Source organism: Sorex araneus, chromosome 4 (genome assembly GCF_027595985.1).
Source record: "Sorex araneus isolate mSorAra2 chromosome 4, mSorAra2.pri, whole genome shotgun sequence".
Taxonomy (NCBI): domain Eukaryota; kingdom Metazoa; phylum Chordata; class Mammalia; order Eulipotyphla; family Soricidae; genus Sorex; species Sorex araneus.
Genome location: NC_073305.1, coordinates 41339341 through 41356703, shown reverse-complemented (window position 1 = coordinate 41356703; position 17363 = coordinate 41339341). Strand labels below are relative to the sequence as shown.

Sequence of the window (17363 nt, the reverse complement as noted above, 5' to 3'; positions counted from 1 at the left end):
CATTTTAAACTTTTAATTGCTAGAAAAAAAAATTGGATTATTTGTCCTGTGGTGTTTCTCACCCTCTTGAGTTAGCATGTTGTCTACCATATTCTTCATTATCTTGTTTTCACAAAACAATCTGTTATTTAGCTAAAGAAGACAAATTCACCAAAGGTGATTTTTTTCTTTTTGGACCCTACTATTTTGATATTTAGCTGTGATTCTGAAGTGAATAACTTTCCAGGCTAAAGGAATATAAAAAGAAATCAGAGTTCATTTCCCTAGCAAAAAAAATTTTTAACCATTTGCCACTGCCCTCAAATTGCCAGTTCTGCAATTTAAAAAATGAGTTAATACCCCAATAACTTCCATTTAAACTATCAGTGTGACTTCAAAATCTTTACACAATTCATGTTTCAATTCACTATTCATTTTGGAGGGTTGAGGGTTTGCAAGAGGCTCCCAATCAACATACAGAGGACTCAGAGGCCTCTCCTGGCAGTAAGTTACAAACTGGTCAGTCTGATGCTCAGACCTTGGCAGGGTGATCCTGCTGGGGCCCAGCGCTGCTGGTTATCACGAGAGCCACCCCAGGAGGAGTTTGAGAGACTCAAGAATGTAAGGCTGCTCCAGCTCGCCAAGCTGTGTCCTCAGCCCACTGTTCTCTTGATGTTCATCTCATTCCATCTTTGCCAATGGGCACCCCTTCAAATTAGTTCCTGGCTCCTTCTGTCATGATCTTACTCTGATTGCTTCTCTGCTTTCAGACGCAAGATGTTCTAGACTTTTTTTGTCATTGGGACAGTTACTAGCAGTGTTAGGGTGGGTCCTACATGTGGATTAAGATTGCTTCTAGAATTTTCAGTGGAACAAATTATGAGACATGTATTTTTCATCAACAGAAAAGTAAATCACTATTTTGCTAATTAAAATATAATTAATTGTAATGTAATTAATTAAAATATAATTAAAATATACACTGACAGGATTTGTTCTCTTTTTCACTTGATTTTATTCTTATATCTCTTTTCTCTTGTTTTGAAAATCTTAACTCTCAATTCCAGTGACATAAGTAACTTTTTTTTGCCATACATAAAGACACATTTTCAAAATGACAACACCAATATCAAATCTGAAAATAAAAATACTTCATGTAATTTAATAATTTTTGTGATCTTTCTTTTTAAGTCTCTAGACTACATCACATTAGGTTAGTGCCAAAATAATGCTGGGCCTTAAGTCACGTGAAGGAATTTGCAGTTAAATTTTAATTTGAAGTGTTTTTTTTTTCTAATGACAGAAAACATTGAGAGTCCCAGGATGAATAAAGAAAGCAAACTATCAGAAATATAAGCCTTCCCTGACAGCTCTCGACCATTACCACTAAAGAATTGATTTATAATTATATAAGTTATTGACATGACAAATCATTTCAACTGCATAAAAAAAAAAAGACAAACACACCTTTGTCTTTGGTCTCTGCCTCTAATGCAGCAGGCAGCTCTCTCTACATCCTAGTCTCTACTTTTGCTTCTTCTACTCTGGACATTACTGCAGAAAATTCAGAGAAACTGCTCTCATTCCTTTCTGAGCTGTGTGTAACTCCACTGAATAGATGTAGCAGAGTTTCTTCCATCAATCCCCTGTCCATGGAGACTTGGGTGGATACTTATCATTAGCTCTTATAAACTGAGCTACAAAGAATATCTCGGTGCATACACCACTTCATAATCTTGTCAGTGCTTCTCAGATTCTTAGAAATAAGACTGTCAGGTTGAAGCACAAAGTCATATTTAACTTGGCTAGTTATTAACATCCACAGTAATTTGCAATTTTCAGGAGACCTGTTTCCCTGCTGTTTCACTAATGGAGTGTTCTGTATAAGTAAGCTTTTCCCTAATCTGACAAGTAAGAAATCGTATTTTGGTGACGATTTGCCTTTCTCTTACTATGCAGATCCTCATGTTTAAGGTCACTTGCATTTTATTTTCTGGGTACTGTTCATCATTTGGCCTATGAGGTTTCAAAGTTTAGAAATTCTTCATAATTTAGAGTTATATATTACCTTACGATAAACACTACATTCCCACCCCCCAATTCTACAATTTACTTCATTCTTTTTTATCATGAAAAAAAAATCCTCATTTTCAGGTAAGTATACAAACTTTTCCTTCTATGGTTTCTGAACTTTCAGTCATAAAAATGTTGAAAAGATTTTTAAGAAATTGACCTACGTTTTCTTCTAGTTACTTAGAAGTTTTCGTTTTTGTAATTGGGCCTCGGATTCATTTAGATATTTCATCTTATGTACTGTAGCACTATTGTCCCAGTTGTTCATCGAGTTGCTCGAGTGGGCACCAGTAATGTCTCCATTCTGAGACTTGTTACTGTTTTTTGGCATATCAAATACGCCACGGTAGCTTGCCAGGCTCTGCTGTGCAGGTAGGATACTCTCCGTAGATTGCCAGGCTCTCCAAAACGGACAGAAATCAAACCCAGGTCGGCCGCATGCAAGGCAAATGCCCTACCTGCTGTGCTATCGCTCCAGCCCCACCTTGTATACAAAGTGAACAATGAATTCAGCTCATTTTTTTCTATATGGTTAATAATTTTGTCTCCATACCATTTTAAGAACTTTTCCCATCAATAAGTGCCTTACTTTGTTATATATTAAATTCCTGAGCTTTTCCTATAATGTTTATATTACATATCTGGTAGATCTATATCTCCTTCCCACTGTACTGTCTAGGGTGCTGGTTATTACAGTTCATTCTTTCTAATGCCTTTGTGTTGAGGGGAAAAAAGCTTCTTGTTCTATTAGTATTCAGTATGCCCTTTAAATAAAAACATACACATACTGCAAAAATATTTGATTCATAATAATTCAAAATGAGGCAAGCCTATTTTGAAAACCAGTTATAGAAGAAAACATATTAAGGATAGACACAGGTAAAACCACATAGGTAAGTTACAACACCACAAAGCAGCCTTCTCTCAGAATGCCAACAATCTTAAGAGTGAAACTGACTGGAATCACAGTCTATAACAATACAACAACACTGGGCCATATTAAGATGCCAGAAAATATACATCAACTATCTTGTGATAATCACAATAAGATTTATCTTCAAAATAAAGTTCAAATATACTATTACAATTTAGCAAAGATCAAGTGCTGTAACAGATTTTATTTTTAAGAACACTCATCATTCATGGGATATTCAGGAATTCAAGGATTTTGACCTTTCTGGTGGCTCAATTTCCACAAAATTACATATTCCACACCCCAAGATAAAAGTTCACCTTAAAAAACAGTTATTAGCATATTTTTAAAATAGAGCAAAATCAGTAAGTAGAAAACAAAAGTTCCACTTGACACAGGTACACAAGTTTTTTCCCTGTCTCATTTAGTGCATCTGTGGCCATAAACCCGCCATTCACTGGAGAACATATAATATCCCTGCAAGAACTGGGACTATGTTCCCTGTGCAGAAACCCTCCTATACGAGTAAAATCTCGCTCAGCTAGCAAAGGATAATTCAGAAGGACAGGAGAATAGTCAAACACGCATTGCCCTAATTATCTTCCTTCTTGTATCACTGTATCACTGTCACTGTCATCCCATTGCTCATCCATTTGCTGGAGTGGGCACCAGTAATGTCTCCATTGTGAGACTTGTTACTGTTTTTGGCATATCGAATACGCCACAGGTAGCTTGCCAGGCTCTGCCATGCGGGCGAGATTCTCTCGGTAGCTTGCCGGGCTCTCCGAGAGGAATGGAGGAATTGAACCTGGGCTGGCCGCGTGCAAGGCAAATACCCTACCCGCTGTGATATCGCTCCAGCCCTTAGCCATCCAAGAAGACACTAACGTAAAAATCAAGGTCTATTTTTGCTTGTAGGCTTAAGAAATCTGACAACTGACAAATCTCATATCACTTTCTTGTAATTATTGCGTTAACCTAACAAGTGAAACATATCACTTTCTTGTAATTACTGCGTTAACCTAACAACCACTAAAAAGGTTGTTATTTACTTTCATTTATTCTCCTTATTCTTACAGTAGTGATAGTGCTGAAAACAGAACATTCAGTCTTTCTCAAAACTAATCAATAGTGATACACTTTATAATTCCTAATCCTACAAATTTCCTAATTAACCACTTTAAAAATGCAACAGTCAAAACCATTAAACCACCATTTGTTCTAGTTTGGGATTCTTATTTGCATAAACATGTTTCTTTTAGGCAAGCAATGTTAGTAAAACTTAAGGCAAAGATGCCTTCTGGTGATAATGATGATCCTATTCAATTTTCTCTTGTAATGGGCCTACTCCAGCAGCCCGTTATCTTACAGAGTTTTTCCCACAGGTTTAAGAATGTTTTCCTCATTTTATAAAAGCAAGAAAGTGCCACAATTTACAGTAGTTACTGTTACATAGATCAATCAACTTTACAGAAATCTTGTAATCTAGCTTCAAGTATATACTTTATTAAATTAATACAAACCCTTTCAAAGGAAAACAATAAATCCAATAAATTTTAAATAAAAACAATAAATCCAAAAGCTTGTTCTTTCCTGGTGCTGTGGGATATAAAAGCACCCCTACTTTTGTATTTGAGTGGTACAAATATAGCCCATTTTTAGCACCCATCTGCAAGTTAGATATTGATGAAGATAGAGGATGTGAACTCCTGGAAGGCAACAGTCTTGATATCCCTCAGTGGGGAAATCTGTACCTTTTGCTACATCCTGTCTGGCTCATGGGAAAATAACAGTATTAATGAGGTGGGGTGTGTAGGAAAGACTTTTAGTTAAGGTTTTTCAGTACTTGAATCATTTAAATATTTGTGTCATGTGTCCCTGAAAATGCAGAATTATGCCATACATTGTAGATTTCAGAGTTATGTTGCTGCAGATGTCAGGACGAATCACATTTAAATATGGCTTTTAAGCCTTACGTTGAGAAGATAAGAAAATCAGAAAAAGTACTGCTAGTGATCAACTCCCATTTTTTTTCACTAAAATGTAATTACTCCATTTCAAAAATGAAGTGAAATATTCTAAAATGACTATTTTTTACATAAAACACTGAGTTTTGATTTCCTATACCAGTTATTTAACATGGTAAATATAAGCGAAGAAAATAAAGTGCACCTTTCCATTATATAAAACAGACCTAGAAATTACTTTAAAAATTGGCAATATAAAAAGTACCTGACATAGCAAAGTTAGAGATGAAAAATTTCAATTGAAAAATTACAGTTTTTCAGTATAACAGAAGTACAAATAACCTTTTATTAAAGCTATTAGATTTGGAGACTCTTGTATATTTTGATTTTGTATAGGAGAAAGGAAACCCATTCCTCTAGAAGGCACTAACTGGTTTAAAAGTGCAAGCGACTTCATAAAGAAAACATGTGCAAAGAACAGTCAAGAAGATTGCCTGCTTCTTTCATTGTGTTCCATGCTCTTCATTGTGACTGTGAATGATTGCTGAGGAACTGCATCAGTCAGCAGGTTTTCCCACATCATCTTCAATGTGCTCAGTCCACAGTGTCACAGATCTCCTTTACTTTCTGGTTAAAGTCTTCTGGTTGATCTGCATACACATAATGCCCTGCACCAAGAATAGCCTGGAAAAGGAAAAGCAACCAGATGATTGGCAAATTGCTTTCAATATGACACATGCCAGAAAAAAGACACTTAACAATGAAATTGAGGATAACTATCATTAAATAAAACATGAAAGAATACACAACACTGATCTTCAGTAACTATTTTAAATTTTTATCAAATAAAAATATCTAAATATGAACAGAAAAGTCTATTAAATCATACTAATGTATGTGTGTCTATATGTGTGAGATGCAGACTGAATTGAATCTAGGTGTTATGCTTGCAAATGGACCTTATTAAAACTTTACTAAGCAGGGTCCAGGAAATGGTTCAAATTGCTCAAAGATTGTAAGGTATGCTCTAGGTCCCAAGTTTGATCCCTGGAACTACCTCCTACATAATCACCTCCTGCAGCAAGACCACTGGGCATAGTCCTGGCGGCCCCCAAGCAGCACTCCACTGCTGACAGTTAGCACAGAACTGCCAGGCCTACACGGTATTGCTGGGCTGGGTACTGTTTGGAGTGGTCCTTGGGACATCCCTAGACTTCTGGGGAGGCCAAAAATAAACAAAATACATTTTAATGTCCAAACAGTTTTTAGATTTAACCACTAATGTTAGGGCCATGGAAGAAGTGAGAATGTGCTGCCTAATGAGGTAGAAGTTCACCTAAAGGCTACTAGGGACCTACCTGTCCATCTTTCAGTCTCTGCCACTTAGGAGATGTTGTGACCTGAGTGGCAGGCAAGACATCTGAAAAAGGAGATTCAATGCCTGCATGGGAAGGTGTGTGATGGTAAACCCTCAGAGGTAAACTCTCTGAGTCTGCAGGTATAGTTCAGATGGGAATGCACAGGGATGACTTGAGACCTCTCTGAAGACAAAAATAATACAACACACTTAACCTATAACTCAAAAATACATATAAACCACACTTACTATGGTTTTCACATATGAATGTGGTCTCAGTGACTGGATACTGGTGCCAGAGTTACCATCTATGCAGGACCGGGCTCCATAGATGACCGAAACTGGAATGTCAGGGTGCATTTTACCAATTCGCTGGAGCATTGGCCGTTTTGCCCATCCATAAGGAATAGTCATGTTTTTAAATGCTGTCTCACCACTTAAATAAAAGGGAGAAAGTCACATGTATGATTCCTGGGGAGGAAAATGCATTACTTTCCACGTTTATAATTTAGACTCAGAATTTAATTTTCCCCCATTTAAGACAAACTCTTAAGCAACCAGTGCCACTTCGCTCCTGGGCGCTCGGCTCCAGCCCTCCGATCGCCCCCCAACCCTCCCTGGATTCCATGACTGCTCATCCCTCAGTGTCCATCCCTCCTGTCGGCCTGTCTGTCCATGCGTCCTGGTGTGCCCTGTTGGCTCAGCAGCTTGGACAGACTCGCACGGGCTGTCCGGGGGTCCAGGGGTCTTTCTGTCCAAGTTGGTCCTGCTCTTTGTCTATGCAGATGATTGCTTTGCTCAGTGTATCAAAGACTGAAGATCCTACTACTGAGATGGAACCACGCCCTACTGTTGCTCCTACTATGCCTACATTGAAAACATCCTCTCAAATAGAACTTCCAGGCATGGAACTCTACGCGTGCTTCCTGATGGACACCACTGGCCGTTTTTCGAGATTTGGACAAAATGGCATTGGCAGGGGATGGGGAAACCGTGGAGATGACCGCAGCGTTGCCGCCTATCCTGGTTGGGCCGAGTCACAGTGCTGTCTGTGAGCCATGGCAGCAGTGCATGCAGTGGCTCATCCACTGTGGGGTACTGTCAGCCAACCACCAGGTGACCTGTTGTTCAACCTGGCACAGACCCTCCGTGATAGGGTCCTGCTCTGTCAGCTGCTCAACAATCTCCTGGTGCACTCCATCAACCTCAAGGAGATCAACCTGAGGCTGCAGATATCCCAGGTACTGCCCATAGATGCAGGAAGGTGTGTGTTTGTCAGTGTGCAGATCGTTACAACATGTCAGTCGACCAAAAGCTCACATTAGATAGACTGGGAATACCTGTAAAGGTGATTAGAGGCCGCCCCAAAAGCCTCTGTCCCTCTCGGAAAGCCCGGAAAGCTACCGAGAGTATCCCACCTGTACGGCAGAGCCTGGCAAGCTACCCGTGGCATATTCAATATGCTAAAAACAGTAACAATGATGGTTCTCATTCCCCTTACCCTGAAAGAGCCCCCCCGCTTCCCCATATGCCATCGGGCTACACTAGCACATAACAGGGATGAATGGAGACATTATTGGGCCCGCTCAAGCAAACTGATCAACGGGATGATGATGATGATGATGATCATGACCACCTTTATTTTTAATTTTCATGCATATTATGATGTTTGACATTTAAAGTACCAATTTGGGACTGGGGTTATAGAGTACAGTGGGTAAAGTGTTTGCCTTGCACAAAGCTGACCCAGATTTGATCTCTCGCACCTACATATAGTCCCCCAAGCACTGTCAGCAGATCCCTGAGAGCAGCGTCAGAAGTAATCCCTGAGCACTGGCAGGTATTGCTCCAAAACCATTTTGGCAGAGAAAAGAATATGTCTTAGAAATAGTTCTTAGAGACAGCAAGATAGCAAAGGACTCGTATTAAGGCATGTCGGGATATGCCTTTGATATGTAAACAAACTGATCCAGAGCAACATCTCTTCATTCAGTCCACCCATACATCCCAGGAGGCAATATTCCTCAGCTTTAATCACCCCAGGACTAGGAGACAGGCAACTAGAGAACACCCCTATATTGTAAGGGATTAACAAAACTACTCAACTAGCTCATCTTAGACTTCTCAGCCTGCCCTGCATAGGCCAATAAAAGTTCTGCCCAGATGTTCTCTTCACTACTGTCTTCTGCCACCTGATCCAAATCTGTAGCTATCTTGTGACCTTGTAACCCTCAATGGCATTCAGTATCCCCCTCTCCAGGACCTGTGGGTATAATCAATGTCTTCTTGAATTTCTGTGCCTTGTGGCCTCAACAGACTGTCCACCACATAAAAGAACAGAGGACATTTTAATAACTCCCAGGATAGATCCATTCTGAATGTCTTTTTTGAATAAATCATTTCACAACATGAGAGGCAGTAAGCTAGGGCTATGTGGGCACATGTAATTATGAAATGTCAGTAAGTGAAGAACAAAAAAGATCATGCAGGAAAATGGATGATGTCCCTGGGACAGACAATTAAAAGCTGTTGGAACTAATCAATGAAGTATGTTGACCTAATTCACTAAATCTGATTACTCAGTGAATAACAAAACATCAATCTCTTTTAAGACCCCAAACCTCTTCAACCTCCCTCTTTCTGTAGAGAATCTCTACCATACTTTTACTTTGGGGGGTTTTTTGAGCCACACCCGATGATGCTTGGGCTTACTCCTAACTCTGTAATCAGAAATCCTCTTGGCAGGCTCAGGGGATCTAACTTGGGTCAGTCCTGTGCAAGGCAAATGCCCTACCTGCTGTACTATCGCTCTGGACCCTCTACCTTCCTTTTTTTTTTAACCGCTCTACCTCAATAGTCTCCATGATCTCAATCTCTTTAATAAAATAGGTGTACAGACTCTCTGCCCTAAGTGTTTCTGTCCTAAGACTGTTTTTTTTTTTTTGCATCCAGTCTTTGAACCAAATCTCAAACTAGGAAAGAGGAACCACTTCTACTTACTGAACTTAAGTAGAGAAGTCCATGGCACACCTACACTTAGGTCATTCAAGAATTGATGAAGATGTAGTCCTAAAACTACTGAATCACAGTCTTAGAAACTGGGCTCGAGAATTATATTTCTGACAAGTTTCCCCCCCACAACAATTCTAGTACAAACCATGAACTGTCATCCCATTGCTCATCGATTTGCTTGAGAGGCACCAGTAATGTCTCCACTATGAGACTTGTTACTTTTTGGCATTTAGCTACTGATGAAAACTGGGACTACTCACATACTTTAAAAAGAGAAGAGTCTAGGCACACATCCAAAAGAACAAAAGCAACCACTGTTGGAGAGGATGTGGGGAGAAGGGAACCCTTCTACACTGCTGGTGGGAATGCCGACTGTTTCAGCCCTTCTGGAAAACAATATGGATGCTTTCCAAAAAATTAGAAATTGAGTTCCCATTGACCCAAAAATACCACTCCTGGGAATATACCCCGCAGAAGCAAAAAAGTATAGTCTAAATTACATCCGCACTTATATGTTCATCGCGGCACTGTTTACAATAGCCAGAATCTGGGGAAAAAAACGAGTGCCCGAGAACAGATGACTTGTTAGAGAAACTCTGGTACATCTATGCAATGGAATACTATGCAGCTGTTAGAAAAGATGAAGTCATGAACTTTGCATGTAAATGGATCAACATGGAAAGTATAATGCTAAGTGAAATGAGTCAGAAAGATAGAGACATAGAAAGATTGCACTCATCTGTGAAATATAAAATAACAGAGTTGGAGACTAATATCCAAGAATAATAGAAATAAGTTCCAGTAGGTTGGCTCCATGGCTTGGAAGCTGGTCTCACATTCTAGTGAAAAAGGCAGCTCAGATAGAGAAGGGAACACCAAGTAAAATGTGGTTGGAGATCCCACGCGGGGAGATGCGTGCTTAAAGTAAACTAGAGACTGAACACAATGGCCACTCAATATCACAATTGCAAGCCACAACACCCAATTGGAGATAGAGAGATCAAAATGGAATACCCTTCCACAGAGGCAGGGTGAGGTGAGGGGGAGATGGAATTGGGGGGTGGGAGGGAAACTGGGTTTATTGGTGGTGGAGAATGGGCACTGGTGGAGGGATGTATTTGCAAATATTGTATGAGGGAAAAACAAGCTAAAAAATGTGTGAATCTGTTTCTGTACCCTCATGGTGATTCACTAATTAAAGAATAAAATAAATGAAAAAGAAAAAAAAAAAAGAGAAGAGTCTAAAGTTAAATCAAAGTAAATTTAGGATTTTAACTCTCACCTTGGAGTCTGTACATTACAGTGGTAGATATATTCTGTCACAGTGTCATCTTCAAACATCGAAGAATACTTCCGTTTAAAATCAGGCCTTAAACGTTGTACTAGACTTAAACCTATTTAATAGGAAATGATTGTCTTAAATTATACATATACTTTAAATCATAGTAAACTTAAATTCTAACATAGAAAGTTTTAGTGTCTGCTTATATAATGGGTATTATATACACACACCTACATGTATGTATTCAACACATATTTTAGGTATACAGAAGCAGATATCCTAAAAGCTGCTCACTTTATGCTCCCTAAAACTAAAATAAGAATTAAAAGAGTATTGTATAGATCGACTTACATATGTGCATAGTCTCTCCTAAAGAGACTACATATAACTTAGTATTCTAAGACTTATTTTGGTAGCATAATTAATTCTACTAAACATGGCAGGTGAATAAAGCAGATCAGACAAAAAAATCAACCTGCAATTGTATTTCTTCTACAGTAACACCACATTATGCAACTAAATGAAGTGCAATATGGAAATATTTCTGTAGGTGTTTATGCTTGTGATTCTAGCAATACTCCCTGCTAAGTCAGCCAAGGACCTACTCCTGAGATGAATGGCAAGGATAAGGCTCCACACCCCACCCCACTCCATCCCAAGGAAAGAGGTGACAGAGCCAGTCTGGTCACTGTATTTTCTTCTGGGGTCACAAGGACTGACCAGTTTCCCTTTCTAATATTGCCACTCACTATTCTATCTTGCCATTTACTGAGTCTTCCTTCCTCTCTCTGTAGGAATTAAACAGCTCCTACAAGAATTTGTACAAGGCAGTTGATATTCTCCATCACCTAGCCCCACCATCACCACATACAAGCAGTAATGGAGACTGAGAACATGGCTGTAAAGGTCTCTGAGGCAACCTTCCTCTTCATTTCACTGTCTCCTAACCACCTTTCCTACTTCTTCTATAGTAGATATATGTATAACTGTGATCAAGCAGAATCCATTTTTTAATTTCAGAATTCTACATACTGAAACTCCTCTTAGGGCCAAAAGCCTGATTTCATTCATATGTGTGTGTAGACTGATACTATTTAGAAGTAGCGGAGAAAAATTAAAGTTCGGTTTCCTGTATGCATTTTTATGATTTTGACTAACAGTAGTGATCAGCCAGTACTCTACTATAAGCATTCTGCTTTCCTAGGATACTGACATAAGCACTCACCAAAGGGTCCTGCAATCCTGAGGCCAGCTAAAGGATTAAAAGGAGTTAATGCTGCGCCCAGGGCTCTGATCCAAACTGGAATTGGTCTGTCTTGATCAGCAAGGTCTGGTCGCTCAGGAAAACCCCAAGGTTCCACTAAAATGAGATGATTAACTCTGTTGGGAGAAGAACAGATTTCAGTTCATTTAGCAAATTCACTTAACAAATAAAAGAACAAACATGAATGATTTATAAGATAAAGTTAGAACAAATCATGGAATCATTGGTAAGGTGGAGTACACCCAGCAATGCTCAGAACTCACTCCTGGTTCTGCACTCATCAATGAATGGCTTCTGGTGGTGCTGCTGGGGATCAAACATTGCCAGCTATGTGCAAGGCAAGCACCCTACCCACTGTACTATCCCTCTGGCACGAGAGCAAACCATTTTTAAAAACATTTAATAAGAATAATGCATACTCTTATACTCTAAAATTTTCTTAAATCTTTTAAGAAAGCTTTTTAAAAAAATCTTTTAAAGTTTAGTAGAATTTGAGGAGAGCATGATAAAATAAAGGTTTCACTTTTATTACATCTAAATGTGGATCACAAAGTGGGAAGGAAGGGTGTACAATAACTGTGACTATTCTTGAGAAATAAGAAAAGGTGGTATTTAAATTATGCTCTGTAAAATACAGACATGGCAGATCACACAGGAAAAAAATCAAAGTTCATGTATTTCAAGGTTAGCTCTGCAGAAATGATTGCAAGTTAGTATTATAGTATGATAGCAAGTAGTATCACAAAATAACTTTGGGCATCATAACTGTTCTCTTGTAAACCAATCATTAAAAAATTATTGTAAGTCACTGTATCTTAATAAAAAAAAAAGAAAAAAGAACCACAAAAGAGAAAACAGCTGATTTCGGCAGAGACACAGCAGCTATGTAAACAAGTTCCTCTCATCTTCCTTCCTGTAAATAAGCCCAGTAACTACTCTCATTGACAAAACAAGAGCAACAACAACAAAATAATTGAGACATTACAACTAAGGGTTTATTTTAAATAAACTCTTTTACAAATTGAAAATAATGTTTAAGTTATACAGGCTGAAAGTCACTGTCATCCTGTTGCTCATTGATTTGTTCAAGTGGGCACCGGTAACATCTCTCATTGAGAGACTTGTTGTTACTGTTTTTGGCATATCCAATAGGCACAGGTACAGGCTGAAAGTAAGCACCTTAAAGTGGGGTTAGGGTTTGATAAACAGGAACGCATTTTCCTACCCATGATATTATGATACACACCCATTTATCAATTAAGAGTCTTGATTTTCCCATTCTATGAAACCTATTTATGATGAGAGTAAAACACAACTACCAGCAATATTTTCATGTGGCAGGCAACACCACATTATCAGACAGATCCTGTCACTGTCACTGTCATCCCATTGCTCATCGATTTGCTGGAGCGGGCACCAGTAACATCTCCATTTTGAGACTTGTTACTGTTTCTGGCATATCAAATAGGCCATGAGGAGCTTGCCAGGCTCTGCTGTGTGGGCAGGATACTCTTGGTAGCTCGCCGGGCTCTCCAAAAAGGAAGGAGGAATTGAACCCAGGTTGGCCACGTGCAAGGCAAAAGCCTTACCCGCTGTGCCATCGCTCTAGTCCAATACATACCAGTAAAATGAACAATAGGCTGACCAACATGACAAGCATTTTAGTAAAAATAGAACTTAACTTTCATTAACTCTAGTCCAATCCCAATGCTATATTCTACATTTCATAGCATCAAGATTTGTAGGTTGTAACTATGAATCTGTAAGGAATTATGTGTCTCATGGTTTAAAACTTGTGCTAAGCGTCCTGAGGGCACTCCCAGTGATACAAAGTTTGACATATTAAGTGCAGGTCTGAGAGTTCAGAGCATGGCCTGGCAGGGCCACCAAGGTGATGGACAGCAGTGTTCAGAGGTGCCTGCAATGCCAGTGACTAAATGTCTAATTCATGCATGCAAGGCACATGATCTACCCCTCTGAAATATCTCTAAGCCCTATAGATTATAAGTTTCGTAGGACTATAGGGGAAAGGCAGGACATAAGCTCTGTGTTTTGAACAAAGGACAGTCTGATCATTCTGAATGCCTCCTAAATTCCCGATTACAACCCACAGTGACATTTGAGATACTGTGAGGAGGAGGTAATGCAAGAGGAATGAAAGGAATGAATAATACCACCTAGTTGAAAGCAGCAAAGATTTATGTTAGGAAATAAAACAGGAAATAGGCAATAGAAAATAACTGTCTATTGACTTCCCATCTAAAAAGAAAAAAGTAAACTCTATTAGAATATATGCTGTCCTATATTGCATTACATTGCATTACAAATTTGTCATGGGATCTTGACAAGCATGTTCCAGGGTTTGACTGCCCTGTAACACAAGGAATATGACAAAGAAAAACATGAGAGACAAGACAAAAGAATCTCATCTACTTCTAGTTAAATGACGGTTTGTTTTGCTCAGTTTTTGGCTCACTGTATTTAACACAGATCTTCAAAATATCTTCCTTAGGTCACTGTCACTGTCATCCCATTGCTCATTGATTTGTTCAAGCGGGCACCAGTAACGTCTCTCATTGAGAGACTTATTGTTACTGTTTTTGGCATATCCAATACGCACGGGTAGCTTGCCAGGCTCTGCCTCTCGGGCTCGATACTCTTGGTAGCTTGCCGGGCTCTCCGAGAGGGGCGTAGGATCAGCCGTGTGATAGCGAACGCCCAGCCGCTGTGCTATTGTCCTTAGGTAAAAATGCCAATTTAACAAGTCATGCAAAATATATATTCCAGAGAAGATAACTTTTTACGTCTTTTTTTTTAAGAGAGTAAAATGCTCCACAGTTGTCCTTAAACCTGTGTCTTTAACCTACCCTAATGTTTATCACACGGCAGATACTCACTAAAAATTCAGAGTATTTTGTTTTTTTCACATTTCCTTTTGGACAATGTCCATAATGATGTTCAATTTTTTTAAGAAGCCTAATTATAGAGTAAGCATAAGAATTAGTATAGTCTGTATTTTTCTGGTCCTCCAGATGACATCAGAATATCACTGCTATTTCTTTCATTAATCTTGCAGGTCATTACTCTTTAGTGGGTAGCAAAATCATGTAGAGAGCCAGGGAGTCTGGTTTTAATAACACTGTATAATTTGGAATGGAAAAATTATCATATAATAAACATAATGTTCCAGAGAATATCGTTTCAAACACAAGATTCTTATAGATGGTTATAGTCAAGGTTAAAAACATCTTAAAGCTCTGTAACAATGTCTAAATTACACAGCATTTGCTCCCAGCAGTGGGTAAAAGAACTCAAAATAAGGTGAGACAAACCAATATTCCCCAAAGTGGGCAAGACCAACCCCTTGGTGGGTTCTAGAATGATCCCTAAGGATGTTAGTAGCCTCGGTCACAATTTGGTTCCATTAAAGTAGATTTTCAGTGAGCACTAAGTCTTTTTTTTTTCCTGAAAAGTGGGCAGTAGACCCAATATGTCTGAGAATTTCTGAGACCACGCAAAGCCCTAAGGTTGGTAGCTATCAAATAATAATTATCCAGCAAACATTAACTAGTTTTCGTAACAAAAATAGGAAGACAATTGATCCCAGAGAACATGGGAAGCCTGGCTAGAAGCATGAGAGTTGTAAGGAAAGCCTGATTAAAGATTTTGCTCAAGGGTTATTGTCCTCCTGCACCTGCAATTCCTTTTCTAATGGAAAGATTTCTCTCCTAATTTGATAAGATTTAGTTTTTATGTTCCAGAGCCTACCCTCTACTATTCCACATAGAATAGCCTGATGTGTCAGTTCATACCCAGAGTTAAGAAATGAGCTAAACCAGCATCAGATATCTTTGTCAGCCCATCAATTCTAAACATAAAGAGATTTTCCATTCTTTTCCAAGCTAGTCATGAGAGTAGGTCTTTTTTAAAAGATTTTTTTTATTGAATCACTGTGAGATAGACTCTTACAAAACTGTTTATGAGTATGTTTCAGGCATACAACGTGCATCCCTCCACAAGTGTACATTATAGCACCAGTGTCAACAGTTTTCTCTCCCATCATCCCCCCACTCCCGCCCTAGTCTACCTCTATGGCAAGCACTTTTCTTCTCCTCCCCTCCATTTCCCTCCCCCCACTCTTTTGGGCATTGTGGTTTGCAATACAGATACTGAAAGGTTATCATGTATCTTCCTTTACCTACTTTTAACACTCAGTTTTGCCCAGTGTGATCATTTCCAACTATTATTGTCATATTGGTTCCTTCTCTATTTAACCGACCCTTTGCCCCACATACACTTGTAAGATTCCAACCACTGACCAGTCCTCCTAGCCTCTGTTTTCCCTAGCCTTGAGTTTAGAGATGGTGAGCAGATTAGTGCCTGAAAGACAATGCAATAGAAAACACCTGCTCCAACACACTGAGGAGGCTATGTCAGTTGTGACATGGAAACAATAAAAGAGTTATTATCAGGAGCTGGAGCAGGCAGGGAATTTACCTTGTAAATGGCCAACCCGGGTTCGATCCCTGGCATTCCATATCACCCAAGCACAGCCCAGAGTAATTCCTGAGTGCAGAGCCAGGAGTAACTCCTGAGCATCAGTGAGTGTGACTCATAAATAAATAAATAAATAAATAAATAAATAAATAAATAAAAATAATCAGATCCAGAACTACATATTTGCAATGGAGTCTTTAGGATCCACTTACAGAACAAGGAACAAGAAAAAAAAAAAAAACACAAGGAAAGGACCAGAAAGAACTCTCATCTGAGTCAATGGTATTCCAATGATGAAGTTATCCCCACATGTTTTCCACTGGCTCTCAACCACTAGAGGGGAGAATGGGACAGATCCAGAGGAAAACAAACTAAACGCTTCCAACTTCAGGTCAAATACAACAGTCTTTCTTCTCAAGAGGGGCAGGCAGGAAATACTCAGCGCAGCTCCACTTAGTCAGGAGAGGGCAAAAGGTTAGATGATCTAAAAAACCTCTTAATGGAGAAGAGACCAGTTTTAACCTATTACATTTTAACTTATATAGATCTTTTTGCAAAAACTCCAAGTAAAATGTTCTATAGCATCTTCTTTCTTAGTTTATAAATACCTATTCAACACGTCGGCTTCGATTTAAGTCCCTAGTACAACAGAAAAAGAAAACTAAAAGAAAAAAGTGAGAACAGAGATGAAAGGAGACATCATCCTTAGATATTACTGATGACTTACTCTTCTCTCCCTTTATTCCCACCATAAGGCAATCAATTAGACAGAGAGACCCATGAAAACGGTTATACAGGCCATCCAGGCCTCCTTACACAGTGAATGGCACTACTGTTTCTAATGCAGCAAATTAATCACAGATAGCATCTCTAATTAAACATTGTAGGAAGGGAACTGAAATAAGCTAAGGTCATTCTGGAAAAAAGGTGTGTGGGGGAAGTGGCCCCACTTGGAGGAATCTGCTAACTAAACAACTAATAACATCTCTGCCCACTAGCCACACCAATACTGGCCTTTC

General features: G+C 39.1%; 1 protein-coding gene across 1 annotated transcript in view; it reads right to left on the bottom strand.

The window, feature by feature from the left end:
- Window positions 1–5264: 5264 nt before the first annotated feature.
- ABHD5 (abhydrolase domain containing 5, lysophosphatidic acid acyltransferase) overlaps window positions 5265–17363 on the bottom strand; it is a 30787-nt gene continuing 18688 nt past the window's right edge. The window contains exons 4-7 of the mRNA XM_055136488.1: window positions 11809–11963; window positions 10584–10695; window positions 6539–6725; window positions 5265–5616 (exon numbers count right to left, since the gene is read on the bottom strand). Of these exons, the coding sequence (XP_054992463.1) occupies window positions 5527–5616; window positions 6539–6725; window positions 10584–10695; window positions 11809–11963 (544 nt within the window). The 3' untranslated portion in view covers window positions 5265–5526. The remainder of the gene's footprint in view (window positions 5617–6538; window positions 6726–10583; window positions 10696–11808; window positions 11964–17363) is intronic.